Below are 20,131 nucleotides of genomic sequence, written 5' to 3'. Positions count from 1 at the left end.
GGTTAGGTTCTGGGGAATAGGCTGAACTTGGGTGGCGTTCTTGGGGATGGTTTGAGGTACAGTGTTGGTGATAAATGTATTACTTGCCACGTCTCTTGGGTTGTTATTCTGCTGAGGCAATATCCTATACCATTTTTAAAAAACTTTGTAGATAAATTCAGCTTAGCAATTTTATTTTTGTTGGTAGTAATAAATAGTGTCCCCAGTATGCTCACAGTATGCTAAATACATAGACACTGTAAATTAATAATAATAACAATAATATTAATAAAAACGATTGTTGCTAGTGAAATGCCGTAAATCCTCATTTCAGCAAATGGGCTACTATCCCAAAGGTTTGGCCTATATCCTCAGTTAAAAACTTAATGCAATCCCTAAAGGGGGAAATTACCACTTTCTACCTACAAAGCATCTGCATTTTGGCCTCTATAACAAAAAAAGGATTAAGATGTGATAAAATAACCATTTAAATATTGATAGCTTGCAAAAATAGCGTTTGTACTTCATACAGAAACTACATCAAAACATGACAATAGGGCATTAAACTTCAATTGACTTGACAAAATATTGTGTCACTGACCTCTTTACAAGTTTTGGAAAGAAGTTTTTTGTAGTTCCTCTTCAAACAGTCAACGATTTCACCATGGCCTCGGTCACTCATTTCTTTGCTACAAAATTTTCCAACCTTAGGAAAGAATTGATTTCAGCTCATTGATTACGAATCAATAACCAAACAGCCAGGAGGCAGAGACTTTTAACAAACAATCATTTTGATGTTTATAAAAGACAGATAAGCCAGAACAGAACAGAAAGAAATATGAAAATCGTCTACTATGTTAAAATGGTGGTTCGTGAAATAGCATTTAAAATTTCATAGGGTATAGTATACCAAATATCAAAGGAAGTATTTTCTGACTGTTTTAGAAAAAACAAAGGTGAGTCAACAAGCAGCAAGTTAAGAAAACAAAGATGAGGATCATTATAAAAAGGCAATTTTGGAATAAAAGAACATATAAAACATAAAAAGGAACCAACGTTACTAAAATTGAAACTAAACATGACCGATTAAAAAGCTAATTACAAATACAAAAATATGATAATATAAGTTGCAGAAGGTGTGGATTACATAAAGAAAACTTAGAACATTTATGGCAATGCGAAAAATTCAAAAGACACCTTCCAGGAATGGAACAAATTCTAAAAAGCAAAGCAAAAGGCCTGATAGAAATCGAGAGATTGGTTGAACTTTTTCAAACTCAAGTGAAAATTAGCCTGTGGTACTATTCTGCACATGACGTCTTTCATGGTAATTCTGTGTTTGTGTTATAGTAACGGCTCCAAAACGGAGATTTTGCGAGATATTATTATTACTATTATAAACAGACAATATTTATCCTTAGCCTTGATGACGTCATGAAAAACTGCTAACAAATGCTTAAAAAAATGACAGCGAACCTCGTCGGCACATGCGTGTTCTAAGACTGGATCAAGACGATAATCTAGAGCAGCTTCTTCCATCCGGGACTTCACGTAGTCATTGCATTCCTCTGACAGTCTGCCACCCTGCCAATTTAAAGGATGATAGTCCTGTCATTTCAAATGAAAGTCATAATCTGCCCTTGTTTTATACAAGGAAAACTTGTTCAAAACTGTATGACTTCATGGATGTGATAAAGAAAACAAAGTTCCATGCGAAACAATTGAGGTAAACTGGCCGGGAATAAAACTGAGGAACAGTATTTATTTAGTCTTTTCTCAATAAGCCATTCTAGTTAGGGTACTTTGTATATGTAACAATAAAACAGAATTCTGTGTTTCTATCAATGTGTATTTACTGGGATGTAATCGTTTTCTTCCCAATATGATCAACAGACGTTGCACTGATTATAAACAACCAACTTTAATTAATTGATCGAATTCTAGTATCAGCTTTACGGGCATTCATATTTGACAACGACCAAATAGATCATTCATCTCGCCAATCCACCCCTTACCTTGCCCATAAAAGACAACCGGCTTCTATGGGCATTTGAAACTATACTGTGACTTTTTTCTTTAATGTTATTTTAGAGGAGCAGTGGTTCAATGACGCACCTCAACCTGCTTCTTGAGGCAATTCATCACTAGTCCTCTGTTATCGGTTTCTGCGATGTTTTTGCAAAATTTATGAATGTCTGCTTTGCAAAATTCAGCGATATCAGGGTCCAGCCGAAAATCTGGAAAGAAATGAAAAATGAAACTCCCTAAATTCAAAATGAAACAGTAACATGAAAAATCTCAACCTCGGTAGCAAGTTCTTAACCCTCGAACATAAGTAAAATGTAAATACCTTTAGCACCCTCCTTTTTCCTTTCAAAAAGGACATTTCTGCATCTATGAACGAGGATGAATATCAGTTTATTAAAACACTGGATTGATAAGGCACAATTAGTAACTGCTCCAGAAGGGTCAGTAGGGACGGCACTAGGAGAAATTGTTGGGAATGGGGAGGGGAGTGGGGAATGGGCATGAGGAGTGGGCAGAGGAAGTGGGGAGTAGGCAGGGGAAGTGGGAATTGGGAGGGGAAGTGGGGAGTGGGCAGGGGAAGGGGGGAGTGGGCAGGGGAAGTGGGGAGTGGGCAGGGGAAGTGGGGAGTGGGCAGGGGAAGTGGGGAGTGGACAGGGGAAGGGGGGAGTGGGCAGGGGGAGTGGGGAGTGGGCAGAGGAAGTGGGGAGTGGGCAGGGGAAGTGGGGAGTGGACAGAGGAAGTGGGGAGTGGGCAGGGGAAGTGGGGAGTGGGCAGGGGGAGTGGGGAGTGGGCAGGGGGAGTGGGGAGTGGGCAGGGGGAGTGGGGAGTGGGCAGGGGGAGTGGGGAGTGGGCAGGGGGAGTGGGGAGTGGGCAGGGGGAGTGGGGAGTGGGCAGGGGGAGTGGGGAGTGGGCAGGGGGAGTGGGGAGTGGGCAGGGGGAGTGGGGAGTGGGCAGGGGGAGTGGGGAGTGGGCAGGGGGAGTGGGGAGTGGGCAGGGGGAGTGGGGAGTGGGCAGGGGGAGTGGGGAGTGGGCAGGGGGAGTGGGGAGTGGGCAGGGGGAGTGGGGAGTGGGCAGGGGGAGTGGGGAGTGGGCAGGGGGAGTGGGGAGTGGGGAGTGGGCAGGGGGAGTGGGGAGTGGGCAGGGGGAGTGGGGAGTGGGCAGGGGGAGTGGGGAGTGGGCAGGGGGAGTGGGGAGTGGAGCAAACGATCTTAAATTTCTATATCAATATTAATTGAAGACATTGGAAAAATAGGGAGAGGAATTCATAGCCCACTCAATGCAGACATAGAGCTTAGCATGAAAGTATTACCAAGATAACAAACCATAAAACATTAAAAGGTTTATGAGTGTATGAATAACATAGAAGTACAGAAATGCGTCACCAAGTTTGAATCATAAATACTCACTCGGTTGTCATTTCAACATCATTTTCGTGTTCTCTTAAGCAATCAATGTATTTTTTAGGAGATCTATCCATACAGTGTTTCTACAGAAAAATAATTGTGATGAAAAGACAGAAGCAAAAATATTTTTCAACTTGTATGTAAATTCCAAGAGCATAGACAGTGACATTCTTAGTCTGGTCAGAGTTCATCCTCTGAATGAAATTTCCTTAATTTGCAATCCTAATCAAAATTAGATCGAACAGTTCTTGCGATCAATGTTACTTTATTGACTGTTAATGAAACATTGCACATTGTAAACATTGCAATTATGAAAACTTGGAACGTTTATTTTAACACCGCAATTAATTTTAAACCCCTGAGTAGTAACTTTTAAGCAGCTACATATTCTTTACTCTGCAGTCAGCAGATTTTCCCATCTTTCCAAGAATTCTTAAACATAAAAAATGAAGGTGCCCATGCCACAAATAAGCTACTAGGATTTGCTATAGATATGCCTCATTGTAATTTATAGTTGGTTATTAGACCTGAGAAGTACATTCGCTGCGAATTCAAAGCAAAATGAATGACAACGAGATGATTTCAAACCTTCAACATTGATTTGCACGCATGGGTTAACTGGTAATCCAGAGCTGGATTTTCGGCTTCTTCGAGCTAAAAGAATTGTAAAGTTTATACAACTGTGGATTTGATAAATCAAAGTTTGAAAATACATTAAATTGATCTGGTGATTATCATACAGCAACACAAACATTCAAAAAACTGAAATTTCGAACTGCATTCGTTAAACTCCAGCTACTAAATATTCCTTGCTGAGGTAACTCATATAGCCTTTGGTTATTCTCTTGCTACAGGCTTTTCTATCTTTTGCATTTATCAGCATCTTTATTCATCAAATGTACTTATGCAAAGTATTGCACGTAATTCGAAGATTTTTAAATGAATTCATGGAATAAGCTACACACTCAATCGTTGGCTATTTTCACAATGGCAATTTAATCGTATGACAATAATTATATTTTGTTGAATTAATTAGATTCAATAAATCACATACTAAAAGTTAGATACTTGGGATATTTTTGTATGCTCAATTCGTGCATATATCAAAATAACGACACGTCAATGGCTGAAAAGCTCTTTTACCCTGCATTTTCACGATAGTATGGTTGTTTGACAACATACCTCAACTTTGAACAATACAGAGCGGCATTTTTGTGTCAGACTTTCGAAATGCTGTCGCAAGCATTCTTCAGCCTATTAACAGCGAAAAAAGAAAAAATAAATAATCAAAAATTATAAAAAAATTTTGAGCAATTTTTGGCGATACAAAGTTTGAAAATGGCTTTGAAAAAACTAACACCTTGAAAATGGCTTGGATTGTTATTTGATTGGCATGTTTTGATCCACAACTGGGTATATATTTTCCATCTTGTTCTTTCGAAACCTTATTCTGACGTTTTAAACTCCAAAGAATGTCAGACGAAAAAGCTTTAATTGTGATAAAATGATAATGATAAAAGGAAAGATAAATATAATCAATTTTCCTGTTCTAAAGATCTAAAACCCAAGATTTTGGTTCAATCGAACTTTTGTGCTGAGGATACGTCAATCATAGATACCTTGGCCTGTCCTTTGTGCATATACTGGTGGCACGGCTTATCCTCACTCGATAAATCTTCTTGGCATGCATTTTGGAATTCGGGATCAAGATTAACAATGTCCTCGTGCTGGAAAATAACATAGATATCAAACAATATATAAAATCAAAGAAAAGATCGAGGCTAGTGACTGCTATATCATCACTTTTTACAAACTATTTATACAAGGACGTTGACGTAAACAAAGCACTTGACAATTTTTCACATAGTGGCAAAGGCAAAAGGTCGCAAATTCTACATTGAAATGTGCCCCATCAGAAGGCAGAGGCAAAACATAAACATAGAAAGAGAAACGCCATCAACCATTGGGACATTGCAAATTGTATTGAAGGGAATTATTTTGAAACAATGTTAAAGACATGCTACGGATATGGAACCCAAAGCGGTAGGCAGGCGAAAAACAAACAAGCATAGAGGACCGTTCGTAAGAAAACGCACACGATTGCTGTTGTATCTTTGGTGTTCTTCTGCTGACTCAAACATCAAAACTGTTACATGTTGGGCAGTAGGTAACGACTGGATATGAGAGAGAACCGTTTGACAACTTACCAACTCATACAAGCAGTTGTCCCAGGACTTTTCATCAATTAACCTCTTTTAAACAAAATTACTTTATATCTGTCATGTGTCGTGACTATCAATTCTAAACTTGGTATAGTCTATATTGCGGTAAGATATGTAGAATGGGTCACTTATAACCATGAAGGTTTTTATCAGTACGTTAACAAACATAAATACCTCTTCAATAAGCTCAGCCCTTATTTGATCCTGACATTCTTGCGACACCGCTGACTGACGATTTTCTTTAATGTTTTTCTGCATTTCTGTACTTAGACATTTGACTGCGTCAAGCCTGAAATAAATGTATTTTGAATTTGACAACACACTTAAATTAAGATATTTTATGAAATATTTTAGAATATTTTTAAAGCACACAGCAACTCTGGAAACTAAAAGGGCTACGAGATTATTTGGTTTAATAAATCTAGTTGTAAATCAACAAAGAAAGACACGTTGAAAGCAAAAGACAACGTAGAAGACGAAAATAACTGAGCAGCTAGCAGCTTGCAACTGACTGACTGAGCAGCTAACACTTACTTTGACTTAGAATGGGGACAGTTCTTTTCAATGTCGTCAAAACACGCTTTCTTTAGTTTATGGGAAAATCTGATGTCTTTCAATTCAAGCTAAAATTGGACAGAAGTTATTTGTTTGCCCGACATATTTGCAATACTCTGCTAGATACAATTCATGATGTTCTTAACAAAAATAAAGACACAATAGAAGAATTGCATAGTTATGACAAACTTAATGACTTTAAACGTCCCAATTAACGGTATAAAGAAACAACCGAAGTAACAATACGAAAACAACCGAAGTAACAATGCAAAATTTAGCAGCATAAAGAAAGCACGTGGGCCTAGATTTAAATTGCTACGGGGCTATCAATGTTTACAAAAATTTAAATACTTAGAGCCTGGTTTATATTTTTTGGGTGAATAAAGAAAAGGCCACGATAGCAGGCTGTTCGATGGAATTTTTGCGGCAAAAAAGCGATAAAATGTAGTGCATAAGTAACACCGCAACGCGAACAGAATAAACAACAACAAACACACATGAATCAGTAATGGCTATCTATTTATGGGTATTTGTTGTTGTTAATTCTCGTCGCGTTGCGGTGTTACTACATTATACTTTTTATCACTGGTAGCCTCATTCTGGAGATGCAAAACTAAGAAGCTTGAATACGAGGCTTCAATGTTTGATAATTCAAGTTGTAAAAGAATATACTTTGAATACGTGTATATCATCCTTGCCTATATACACAATGACTATACATTTTTCTGTGTTCAAGAGCATGACACTGAAGTCAAATTCAGCTGATAGTAACAACATACGATTTGCCAGTGTTCAACTGCCGAAGTGCACTGTAAATCCATCTCTGAACTGTGCTTGTTTTTAATCAAACACGGTAGGACTTCATCTGGATTGCCATCTTTAACTACATCCTGCATGGAAAGAGATTTGCCTTTAAGCAGAACGTCCTTTAAACACAGGGAAATTGAAAATTCTTAAAAGACAGTTAACCTCTTAAAGTTCTTAAGATAAAAACCATCAACAACCATCAATAATTGTTCTTAATGTATACAAACATAAACATTATAATCATTGCATTTGATAAACGTGTACAATAAGTTACCTGACAAAATTTTATAACCATTGGCGCACAAGCATTAACGAGATCCTTATCCAGTTCATAGTCCTGCAAAACATAAAATATTGGCTTTTCAATCGATAAAAACCATAACAAGGAAAAATATATTAAATACTTAATAAACAGAACGCACAGGACAGTAGAATATAGCATAATTAAATAAAATGCGGAAAAGAAATAGAAAGTAATGCATTACAATAAAGTTTAATACATTACAATACAGTACAAAACAATAAAGTACAATAGAGTACAATACAATACAGGGCAATACGATACAATAAAGTACAATAGAGTACAATACAATAAAGTTTAATACAATACAATACAGTACAAAACAATAAAGTACAATAGAGTACAATACAATAAAGGGCAATATAATACAATAAAGTACAATAGAGTACAATACAATAAAGTTTAATACAATACAATACAATACAAAACAATAAAGTGCAATACAGTACAATACAATAAAGGGCAATATAATACAATAAAGTACAATAGAGTACAATAGAGTACAATCCAATACAATATGAAAAAATACAATGTAGTATATCATAATATGCATTACATTACAAATATTACAATACCCCTGTATTACCTCAGATTCCATTTCAGTGAAATTGGCAACAGCCCCTTTACATTTTTCAGATAAGTCTTCGTAGCGGTCTTGCAAGCACTTTACCTCCTATGAATGGAAAATGAATTTTTTTGTGGTTTAAAGTTTTTAAATATCAAGAGAGATTCTAAGAATTTCAGATTGCGCTCATGATATGGACAGACTTTCAACCGAAGAAAAAAATCTGTAATGAAACGATGGTACATTGCCATGTGATTAACTATTTTAGAATCACAGCGTAAGCCGAAGAAACAGATGAAAACTCAATGTTTTTCAGTTCAAAAGTGAAAAACAAAGGTGCTTTTTAATCAAACATATAATTATCTGCTTTTCACTGCAAACAAATTCATGTTTTTTAGGTGCAGAAGTGAATAGAGAATGGCTGATAGTCTAAATTGAATTCTAGCTCCATACGTGGATTGAAAAACGCGCAATATGCTCCATACCTCTCCTTCCTTGATGCTTCCGACGCAAAAGCTTCCCAAGTCGCCCAGACAGGCTGTCTCTATTTCTGGCATGAGTTTCACACTGGTTGCTCTTGCATGCATCAACCTTCTGACATGGGCACCGCATGTCGGAGAGGCCTGTGATAGGACATCAAGGAAAATGTGTTTAAAATGGACTAGATTGGAAGATATTTGAACAACATTTTTCATCTGACGTAAACGGGCTCAACAAGCATGTGAACTTAGAATCTTAACAGTCACGTTTATGTCCTTAAAAATATTAAGAAAAATTATTCAAATAACATAATTCCTAAAAGATAATTTTGATAATTCTTTGAAACATGAAAACAAATGAACTTCTAGTTCTAATAGCTCTTATTTTGTCTTCTACTTGATAGTGGTTGGTTCCACTCAAATGTGATGAAATATTCAATTTTTGTTCTCCTGCCAATCGACTTTGCAGAGCCTCCTGAAAAATGTTAACACTCTACCTTAGCAAAAATTATTTCTTTGCACCCAATTGGTGTTTAGCTCGGTTTATTAAGGACTTCAATTATTATGAGTCATCGTCTTGATCAGGTTGATAGGGGAGAGGAACATTGGTGCTAGTGGCTCATCTGCTAACTTAAGCCCTGGCCAAACAAAACATTATCATAAAACATCATCCAATGCTGTTGGATAAGACATATTTTTTTCGTTTAGCTACCATCTTAAACGATGTTTTACGATGTTTTATGATGTTTTTTAAAATTCATTGCATGGTGGAAGAAAGCATTAAACGTCTAAAAAATACCTGGTGTTCTTTGCTAACATCCTTCATAGTTGCACGATACAGACACGCAAATATAATACCGGGTGGGACTGACGTGAATTCAGCATTGAAATCAGGGGCATTGCAGATGCGCTTTGCATCATCTTTGCAGTCCATGAAGAGTTGCTCGTCAAGACTAAGAAACAGACATTACCAGCAAATTAAATAATTTACTGTAAATGTCTTCAAAATCTTTTAAAAACACTATGGACTGTAACCAGATTTTCAAAAAGTGCTTAAAGGGAGTGGACAGCAAACTACTTTGAATAACAGAAATTTGCAGTACTGATGCAGAATATTTTGCGTGGCTATTCTTGTTGCACAGGCCCTTTATGTGGACGACTTGATGGCAGTGACTACACTGAAGCCTTAGGAACAACATCCAGTTTTTGGGAATAAGAATTTAGATGACTGTAATCCTTTCAATTTAAGAATCTAGGCTCTATTCCATTTGAGCATTGACGTGTTCTATGAACATCACAGTGGTTTTATCTAATGCATTAAAAAACATTATATCTTGAAAATTATTCACCCTTGTATTGTATGTGTAATTTTAATGGTGTTTGTTACTTCCTAGCTTTCGAAGGTAGTTTTTAGGACACTGAGAAGCAGTGCTTATCGAGCAGTGCTTCTCATCTTCAGTCAGCCACGCAAAATAACTGATTATAACCGCATAAGACTGTATCCAGCTAATTTGAAATACCTGAAATCTCTTGCAAGGAAAAACTGCAGGTGGAAAAGTTCTTGCTGACAATCTTGTGACATTGATTCAGATCGCATGTTGTCCATTAAACAGCTTAGAACTCTGTGTGGAAAGAAAAATTGCAAAGTTACACAGGTTCGTTTATTGGCTAAATGGCTGAACTTGAATCAGACAGAAGATAAAATGAACAACAAATAACTGAGAGCCGAGGGCAATTCTTAAGTTACTAAATACAGATAAAATTATGTTACGCTTCGGTACTAATAACTTTCAATTTAGTTGTTTTACTTTTGCCTATTCTGTTTCAAGACGTTTGTTTCTAGGTACAAAAATGCTAGCAACACGTTTTTACAAGAATAAATCCGCAGGATAAGTTGCTTACAAGATAATTTCATAAGACTGATCTGCTTTGATGTAAAACGGTTTCTTAAGGTAAAGGAGTTTTGTACTAATGTTTTAACCGGTTTATCGTTCTTTAATTGTATTTTTGACACAGAGGTTTAGTGAGAACTCACAGTGATTTTGATTTTCCCTTGCAACTGGTTTCAATAAACGGCTGGCATTTTATAAACAACGGCTTGTCGATTTGAAAGTCGCCACCTGCGTTGGTTTCCTTCAAAACTTCATGAACCTTAAAGACAGAACAAGTGCGTAATTATTCAGATGATCTTCTAAGCAAAATTATAAAAAGTCTGCCGCAAATATTTACATGAATTTAGTAATCTTTATTAAATAATTCTCATAGAATGCATTCGAATAGTGCAATAATCTGACTTCAGAAGGAATTCCGATTAATGTTTCAGAAATACAATGGATCTAGGTTCGAATCAATGTCCTGGCACACGGGATTGATTTAAAACTAATTAAAATATAATAAGGAATACAAAGAAACCTACATCATGAGGACTGTCCCGTACCCAGGATTGCCCTGAGGGATCGAATTCACTGCTAAGGGTACTGGTTCTCGTGGACATAACCCACACTAAGTCCAACGGGAGGGGGGGGGGGGTGGTTGTTGGTTCCTTATTATGTCTCTTGTTACGAGAATGATGCCAAATAAACAAAATCCGTAACAACTGTTCAAGAAAACCATAATGAACGCTGTTCCTCCTAGTTCTATAACTATCCTTTTCGCTCAACCAATAATCTAACAGGTTTGCTACTTTTTCTTTCCGTTTCTTTTTCAGACAGTCTAAAAAATGAACCCATACCGCTTCGTAGCAGGACTGATTCAGTTGATCTCCCAATCCCATCAAACAGTCTAACGCACCACCTTCTGCTTTCAGTTGATCTTTGCAAACCGTTTCCAAGTGATGACTACAATGTGCTATAACTTCTGGGTTTAATTTATAATCGGCAAACAGCTGGGAAGCGAAGTCTTGCATTTCGACTTGGCACTTTGCACTAACATCCTTGCCTGTGTTAGATAAAAATAAATTTATTTCAGATATATACATTTAAAATGTCTCCTGCAATCAAGAAACTGTTCATGCGATCTAGAAACTAGCTTAATTAACTGAGAGTAAAACAAAAGAAAAAATCGATCTCAAGAATTAATCAACGTTGCTATGATGAAGTATACAACATTATTAAGTGACAGATACAGGGGGCTTCCTCTAAGAATGTCCCAATAATCCATTGTTGTGTCTTTTTGTTTCAATGTGTCCCATCAATGCATGAAGTGTTCCCAAACCCAACGTATTGCCCTTTTTTAGAAGTTGTTAATAAGCCCAAACCTCGAAAAAGACTGAATCCTTACATGCAAATCTTTAAAATGCATTATTCAAGCAAATTATAAATCACACATTCAACAGGAAAAGGAAATAATGAAAAACGATTGTTGTGAGCATTGATTCAACTTGAAAATTGAACTTGTGTGATGATTGTTTGATGGGGGCTGATTAGAGCTTTTCCCTCTAATTAGCCCCCATCAAAACGTCGAAAATTAATAAGCCCAAGGGGGAGGCTGTTTCGAGGATTTACGGTAATCATTTTGCAACAAAGAATGTTAACAATGACATGAAACTTATGTGACGAACCATCGGCGATCTTCTCATTGAGACACAAGATCAAATGTGATGCTTGGCCATTCGAAGTCTCCCCTTTTCTCTCGCATTTAAACTCGTGGAAATACTTCTCACATTGTTCCCATAAAGGATGATTGACCTGCAAAGATAATATCGTAAAACCCTAGCTGCAAACACTGATCGCCTATACTGATTCTTAATCAACAACACTACCAAAAGGCGGTCTTTTCGTATATATATATATATATATATATATATATATATATATATATATATATATATATATATATATATATATATATATATATATATACAGGAGTTCTGACACAACTAATTTTGAAGTCTGTTCGTTAAACAGAAATTTTTCAAACTGCGGTTTCACAAAATTTCATAAAACAAGAGCATTTTGCTAAACAAAATTGAAGAAAACATATTTTACCAGGAAGTTCGTTTAATTAAAATACGTTAAATTCCAATCTCATTTTATTGGAATAAGTTCAACGTTTAAAAAACTGGTCGTATAAGGTGATTGAAGATTGAAGAATGTTATCAGCCGCTATGTTGCGCTGGTCAGATCAGCACGGGCTTCAAATCTGAAATCAAGCAAAAATACAGCAGGATCACAGTCCGAAGACAGAAAATCAAAGAGGTAATTTGAAATATCAAACATAAAAACACACCTTGACATCCTCTTGCATTAGCTTTTGCCTGACTGTTAGAGCTTCTCGACACTATGATGAAAACAACGAAGAAGTAAATTTCAATTGGTGCCCTTTATACCCTAGGATTTTAGCTACCTTACTTTTTGGCTATTCATTTAAAGAAAATGAATTAAGGACTTGATGGCTCACCTGCAAATTTGCTCAGACTGTAGTAGAAAAAAATTTATCAAGTTTGGGGACATTTAGCAAAACTTCACGGAACGTTTTCAATTAATAATGCAAAATATTTTTGGAGTTATACTTTACTGTCTTCTGTTTTAATCATTTCTTTAAGACTCTTACGATCTTCTGGAGAGGAAGCGCTACTTTACTGCATACAGAAAGCCTCATTTTTATGTTTTCTTTTCTTTCTAGCAACATGATAACTATAATCTTTTTCACAGCTTAAAGGCATTCGACACGGGTAAAAGTGGCTTACAGCCACCTGACCCCCAACGGTTGACCAATAGAATTGTGCAGAGAGAAAAACATGTGAACAGTTTCGGCTTTGCTGAAAATCAGCAAAACCCTAGAGAGGTTTTACGTGAGTAGTTTCGGATTCCTTCCAAACGCGCGTGCTCTGGTCGAGTTATTTCTAGGTTCGCTGTACTTATGCATGTCAAGTGCCTTTAAACCGATGTTGACTGATGGAGGAGAAAAAATTGGCGACTACTCTAGGCTCTACTTCAATACGTCAAAATCTTCGCAACAAAGGAAAGGCTGAATGGGGTACCCGTCGCAAAAATTCAGAAATCCCCAAGCTTTAAGCAACAGACGAGGACACAAAATGGATAAAGTAAACACAAAGCTTACATCTTCAGCCATTGTTTCCTCCATTTTGTGTTTCATGAGGCATTTATAAATACGTCCATCCCCAGCTTGCACCGTTGAGCAAAATCTTGTTCGCGCATCTTGACATGCGTAGAAAATTGCCCGGTCCATGTGATAATCGTCGGATGACAGTTCGGCGACTTTCTTGATCTCGATCTGACACTTTTCCGACACGTTTATGATATTGTCTTCGAGGCATTCGATAACCTCAGCTTGCGTGTGTGGATCCTGAAAAATGGTTGATCGATACCCATTGCTTTACGATGATAAAGACTTAATACAAGACGCAATAAGGACTTAAAAGCGATACACAGTATTGACCATTCAAATAAATCAATACTTTACTACTAAGCGTACGAACTAAGCTGACGGGTTGTCCTAGAACAAAAAGAAACTAAATTTGTTGTATTGACACAGACAATCACTAAACACAAACGAAATCTATTTTCTAAATTTTCATATTGACACAAACAATCTTAAACTGGTGACAAACGAACTCTATTTTTGAAAAAATCAATTTTCAAATAATAGCTATTATCGAAATTTGCTGTAACAAGGACTTGTTCGGAATTCTATTTTGAAGCATCAACGTTTTTGAAAAACGAAATGTGACAAATTTCATTGCTCAAACTCTCGTGCATCACAAGAAAAGGAAGTGAAACCAGAATCGATTAAGCATGGACGATTGTACAGCAACAATAACAGATTTACCAATTAAAACAACCAGCAGATGACAAAAATCCATATCAACATATGTTTTTTGCAGAGTCTAGGCAAAAAACATAAGACTGCAATGTCCATACTACCAAAAATCATGGACTTACACTTTCTGTTTTTGTTGATAATTTACCACAGTTATACTTGACGACGTCTTGATGACATTCATTGTAAAAGCCCTTGATCAAGCGATAGTCGCTGTAAACAATAGCAGCCATTTTGTGCAAGAATGCACGACATTTCTGGTCCTTGGCTAATTCTCTGTGCTCAACAAGGCAGTTGACGAATGACCCGTCGTTTGGGAAATCTCCTTGGCAGTATTTAATCTGAAACAAAACAAAAAATTAGCGGAAATAGGAACAAAAATAGAAAGAGAAGGATAAGATAAAAACTTAGAAACATATGAAAAGAGGAGAAAGAAAAAACCACACTTTGATAAAGAGTTGGAAAAGAGCAGCATGGAAGAAGGAACAAACATCCCAAGGAATCCTTTTTTTGTTAGGCTAAAGAGTGTGCCCTGTATATGAGCTTACCAGAGGAAATAAGTGTGAATATGGCATGGGGAATAGGGAGTGTGTAATTGGATGGCATTGACAATAGGATAAAACACGTGACAAAACAACACGAATATGTTGGTTTGCCGATATTCTGCTATTTAAAATATCGGCAAATTGTCATTTCATTGTGGCTGTAAATTGCTAAAATTAAAAAAACTTTATCACGGTTACCTACCTCGCTAAGAAATGTTTCACAGACTTCAAACGCTGCCTTGTCAAACATAACACTTGATGTGAGGTTTTTCTTGTATTCCCACAATAGCTGCAGAATTGATTGAAGGCATGATTTAGAATGCACATAAATTTTATAATTGACCCCCAAAAGGGCAAGTATGATTACTTTGCTTTCAGTGAGTTAATACCATAAGCTATGTTTATATACATTAAAATATCAAACAATTTCATGCTAGTTTCACATCAAAGATGAGTTCAAAGCAAGCTTTTGAAAAATTCAAGTTAAGCGACTGTTCTAAGAAAGACTGGATAAATCGAGCTTTTAGTGTCACGGTGTTCTCTTTATAGTTGAATATATACATTGACATTGTCAACAAAGAGAACTAGGCCTAGTCTCGATGGTTGCAGAGTTTGTTAATGTTCTATATTTTCATGTCATAATGTTCTATATAAAAAGGGCTATATTTTTTCCAACAAGATCTTCGTTCATTGGCATTTCCGTCTAAACTGCCATCAACTTGAGTTTCTTTTTTCTTGTGGGAAAAGGCACAGCTTTGTGTTCTACAGTTTTACCCAGGCGGTTGCATTGTGCTGAACTTTTCTAATTGAGAAGAGTCAATATGGATGCTCAAAAATGGCTTCCTGATTCTGTTATTTGCGAACAATGTGCTCTAACAAGTCTCTTTTTAAGATATGCACTTAATGTACACTGCCTGAACAAATAACCGCAAGTGTCGTAATTCTACATACCGCGTGACAATCATCAGAAACTTGGTCGTCGTCTTGCTGAAATAAAAAATTTTCATCGTCAAAATTGACATTTCGTTATCAAACAAATTGAAATGTATTCGTGGGAAACGTTCACGTATTCTAAAGAGGCAGTAAAAGTTTCAATAACAGCGTTTAAACAGTTGATACTCATTACGTAACAAGAGCGAGCAATTTGTTTTTTGCTGCAAATTTGCCAATAATTTGCACGATACAACTTCAAAATTGGTACAAATAGACATTGCAGACTATTACCTAAACACAGATACGATTATCAAAATGAAATGCATATCAGAATGATCAAAAAATTCTTACTGCTGCTGCATCTTGTAGACAGACAAGGACAGCAAAATTGTTATCCTTTGGTAGATTTGAGCACAACTGCTTTATATCATCGACACATGCTGGTTGTTTTGACAATTTGAAGCCTTTGACATTATCTTGCCCCTGTTTTTTCAGTACTTTTACAACACCAAGGCCCTTTTTGCTGGGCTTCTGGTTTTTCTTTTCTTCAGTTTCATTGCTTTGAGAATCTTCTTTTTCCTTCTCTACAGCTTCATTACTGTGCCCATCATTTTCCTCTTCTATTGAATTCTTTTCATGTGGGTCCACTGGTGCTGCTTTTTCCACATGATGCGCATTTTCATCTCCCTTATTCGATTTCATTGCTTGCCCATGATCATCTACATCCTCTGCTGGTTCTTTAGACTCATCTTTTGGCACATGTTGTTCCACGGGATGATGCCCTTTTGTTATAACAATACTAGTTGGTTTAGAGTTTTTGTGTTTAACATGCCCTGCTATTTTTGAAGTTTCTTTTGGTGAATCTAAAAAGATTTCAAGCTTGCATTAGAAATGGAAATTGTTTTGTCCTAAAAAAATACAAAAAACTGAGATGTTCCAGATATAATGAACTTGTATGTGCTTAAATAATATTTTCACATAAATGATCACAACTGTAACTAAGCAGTGTTCTGCTCTTTTAAAGCCAAAAATAATGTGAACACTCCTTTTTTAATTGAAAAAACACAGCAACGAAGATTGTCTGCTAGTCTTTTGTTATAATAAACTAATGTTCAACTGTTCAATATTATATACATTTGAAAATCATAGGTTTTATTAAAGCACATAACTTCATAATGTCATCTGAAATAAGATTTGTTATAAAAAGACTTTGTCATGCGATTTGTCTTTAACTAATTCACATTAAAAATTTATAGATGAGTCCAACATTTGGTGTCAAATATAAATGATTAATAGACTAAGGGTAAATGGTAGAGAAAGCTTTTTAAGACCAGTTTTTACTCTATAGGCCTACTTTTTAACAAAGTCCTTAAATAAAAAACTTTATAATTCATTGGTCAAGTATAATTAGCAGCAAAGATTGACATACATTCTAACAAATAACACATTTATTCCAACAAGAAGACATGCTAAACTGGGGCTACCACCCTCAGGCGTTTAAGCATTCTGCCAAAAAATGTGTTATAATTATTGGTTGTCTGAATCTCAACATCTTTATGTGTTGGGTTCAAATAACCACACACCAAGTCCAATTCTATGAACCTAGCAAATTTCAGTTAGCATGTCTATTGAGGTCAAATTAGATGCTTTTGGGCAAGAGATTTTTACATTACCTCCCTCCCCTTTTCAGACTTGAACCAAGCATTGCTACCTAAAGTATCTCCAAATCACAGGGTTTCGTGGGGAAAATATAGCAGGCATGTTAACCACAGCACGCCTGAAAACATCCAGGTGTATGGTGCCGTGTGACATAACAGGTATAAAGTCAGCCTATTTAATATGTCAGCAAAAACACAGTACTGCAAGTACAAAAAAATGTTTGCGATGTCATAAGCAGTTTTCATCAGCTTCAATAATGAATCCTTAGCTGAGTAATTGATGATTTGGTGTTCATCTGGTTGTAATGGCTGTTTTTGAGTGTAAATCCCTGCCCCTGAGGGCCCTCTGCTTTCAAGCATGGCAGCTACTTTATGTACTTGACTGGCCAGATGTCAATAATCCATAAAGTATATGCATAAAAGGAGATGATGGGCCTTTTTTATAAGATTTAATGTTGTCAAAATCTAGATTCAAAACATAGCCACGTCTTAAGTGGGGTCTAGGGGATGGCAAAATTCGCAAATCTGCTACTTTTCATTGCATAATCGGCAAATCTGTTACTTTTTATCGCATAATCGGCAAATCCACTACTTTCACTAAATTATATTGAAAATGAAAACCTTGTTCAAAACACTTAATGTTTCTCTTAATATTCTGTGACAAAAATGTCTGTTATAGTCTTTTTGTGTTTGGATCTGTTCACTGAAATGCCATAAAGGTGTACAAATCTCGTCTCCATTTTCAGCATCAAAAAAGTGCATGTTTGCCAATGTATGTTTTGCCAATGATAATAATTATTCCCCCAAGAAATAGTGATAAAAATACACCAGGGAATAAGTAGACTGAAATAACAGTGACATTTTTTTAGAAAATTTCATAATATCGAGGAAAATTTGATAAAGGCTTGTACCAACGAGAATTCGTTATACACAGGATTCGTTATAGCGAGGAAATTAAACAGAGTTAGGCAGACATTTTTTGTAAAACCGGAGTATTGGTCATACTCGTTTCCAGGTTTCGTAACATCCGGATTCCATTGTAGGTTATTCCTATGATTGATTCAAAAAATATAATTAATCCTGCAATCCTGATAAGGTGTTGAGTCTTTTTGAAGTGGCATGAAATGATAGTACCAAGGTAGGATAAACATTTTAACTTGTCTCAAAAACCCGAAAAACCAATCATTAAGAATTTTGCTCTCAAAATAAAAGAAGGCATGTGATATTTTGTAATCCTAATGGGATGATTCCCTGGAAAATGGTGTGGCCAGAAAATTTATAAAAAACCTCATACCAATGGAATGATTCAGCCCTATTCCCAGAATGAGAAGGAAGGGTTCCAGTTTAATATTGTTTTTATTAGATGATGATGAAAAATATGAGTTTGGATAGAATTGTGGCTTTTCCTTGGAGCTCATTTTTGTTTAATTTAACATGTTTTCAACTAATTAAGACATTTATCAGGAAAGTATAACCATTTTCTACCCTACAGTTAAACTCTTGCATTATCCTGGGGTCTTATTTCATATTCTTATCCAGATTGCCAAAACTGTGTTGTGTTTAATCTGCTTGTTCATTATTACCTATGGATGTCCGACATTGCCCACAGAGAGTGATTAGCACCAATTTTAGAAAAATAACAAACCATGTAAATGTAATATAAAAATAAATTCATCAGAAAATTTCCTTATAGATATGGTTTCCTAGAAACAAACAATGCTATTGAAAAAATAGTGGTAATTATAGATTGACAAAACATTTAAAGGTGTCCGGCATAACCCTTTACTGTCCCAAGTAAAATTTTCAAAAACCCAATGGTTCATTGATGCCAATATTTCAAAAACCCAATGGTTCATTGATATTGATTCTCTGGAATGATCTGTTTGCCTCTGAAACTATATTTGTCTGATTTACAGCAAATAGCCTTTTGGGACCATGGGCTCATACAGCAGTCCCTTCTCTTGAGTAGCCTTATTTATTATGACACCCTTGTATTATCAACAGAAATTTATCTTTGATTGCACAATGTGCCACCAAAAGAAAAAATACTTTTACAGACAATTCAGTATGCTCTGTTTGCACTATTTCGCGTTATCTTCAAAATATAAACAATTCGCACTTTACTGGAAGTCCTAAAGATCCTAAGATGCCTAAGGATCAATGGCTCTAAGGCAAGCATACAAAAAATGAAAGCCATATTACAAAAATGTTGCTTTCATCTCACTTTATTAAAAGTAAAACTGTCTTTGTTTTCTGTCAAACGCAACTTGTGTTGTCTCTGATTCTCTCCCCAATCGTAGAAAAAAAGTTATATCTGGAGTAAATTTTAGTTATTTTAATTGGACGATAGCAAAAAAGTTAACTATTTCGTGGCGCTCAAAATGGGTAGGAAGGTTACTCAATTACTATTGTAAGGAGGTACGCTGCGTAGGCATTATAGATAATGTGGCGGAGCTCTAAGTGAACTTTAAAAAGGTGTTTATGGCGAGAATTTCAACACAATGTGATTGAAAACGTGTAAATGTTGAACTGCATTATGTTAACATTCTGTGAAATAATTCAGGGCAATTCAAAAAGTTTCTCTAAAGTGAGTAGCCTAGGAACTCATGAGTGGCCGAAGTAAATTATTTTTGCTATAATACAAACCATTGTCAAGAATCCCTGCTCTATGACTTGGATCTTTAGGATTAAGGTTTTTCGGCGGATCAGCAGCTATTGATATGTTGGCTAAAATAAGCACCAAGATAGAAAATAAAAGGACACGTAAAAATTCGGCGTTCGACGACATCTTTCAGCATAACTCGACACTCGACGGCAGCCCTTATGAATTGATCACCGTGGCGAAAACTGCGTGGCACCTGCGTCATCTCAGCGG

General features: G+C 36.2%; 1 protein-coding gene across 1 annotated transcript in view; it reads right to left on the bottom strand.

Annotated features, from left to right (window-relative positions):
- The window catches only part of LOC135690717 (Golgi apparatus protein 1), a 23,991-nt gene extending 3,860 nt beyond the window's left edge, over window positions 1–20,131 (bottom strand). The window contains exons 1-26 of the mRNA XM_065208355.2: window positions 19,903–20,131; window positions 15,950–16,461; window positions 15,617–15,652; window positions 14,868–14,954; window positions 14,243–14,461; window positions 13,401–13,646; window positions 12,567–12,617; window positions 11,899–12,025; window positions 11,071–11,276; window positions 10,375–10,490; window positions 9,860–9,961; window positions 9,139–9,292; window positions 8,346–8,483; window positions 7,882–7,968; window positions 7,269–7,331; window positions 6,967–7,077; window positions 6,167–6,255; window positions 5,807–5,921; window positions 5,030–5,137; window positions 4,593–4,664; window positions 3,999–4,064; window positions 3,414–3,493; window positions 2,330–2,373; window positions 2,095–2,216; window positions 1,456–1,563; window positions 581–685 (exon numbers count right to left, since the gene is read on the bottom strand). Coding sequence (XP_065064427.2) covers window positions 581–685; window positions 1,456–1,563; window positions 2,095–2,216; window positions 2,330–2,373; window positions 3,414–3,493; window positions 3,999–4,064; window positions 4,593–4,664; window positions 5,030–5,137; window positions 5,807–5,921; window positions 6,167–6,255; window positions 6,967–7,077; window positions 7,269–7,331; window positions 7,882–7,968; window positions 8,346–8,483; window positions 9,139–9,292; window positions 9,860–9,961; window positions 10,375–10,490; window positions 11,071–11,276; window positions 11,899–12,025; window positions 12,567–12,617; window positions 13,401–13,646; window positions 14,243–14,461; window positions 14,868–14,954; window positions 15,617–15,652; window positions 15,950–16,461; window positions 19,903–20,044 — 3,306 coding nt within the window. The 5' untranslated portion in view covers window positions 20,045–20,131. The remainder of the gene's footprint in view (window positions 1–580; window positions 686–1,455; window positions 1,564–2,094; window positions 2,217–2,329; window positions 2,374–3,413; window positions 3,494–3,998; window positions 4,065–4,592; window positions 4,665–5,029; window positions 5,138–5,806; window positions 5,922–6,166; window positions 6,256–6,966; window positions 7,078–7,268; window positions 7,332–7,881; window positions 7,969–8,345; window positions 8,484–9,138; window positions 9,293–9,859; window positions 9,962–10,374; window positions 10,491–11,070; window positions 11,277–11,898; window positions 12,026–12,566; window positions 12,618–13,400; window positions 13,647–14,242; window positions 14,462–14,867; window positions 14,955–15,616; window positions 15,653–15,949; window positions 16,462–19,902) is intronic.

Source organism: Rhopilema esculentum, chromosome 4, assembly GCF_057945365.1.
Source record: "Rhopilema esculentum isolate cy_ngs chromosome 4, ASM5794536v1, whole genome shotgun sequence".
Taxonomy (NCBI): domain Eukaryota; kingdom Metazoa; phylum Cnidaria; class Scyphozoa; order Rhizostomeae; family Rhizostomatidae; genus Rhopilema; species Rhopilema esculentum.
Note: the sequence above shows the minus strand (reverse complement) of the source record. Positions and strands in the feature narration are given on the sequence as shown.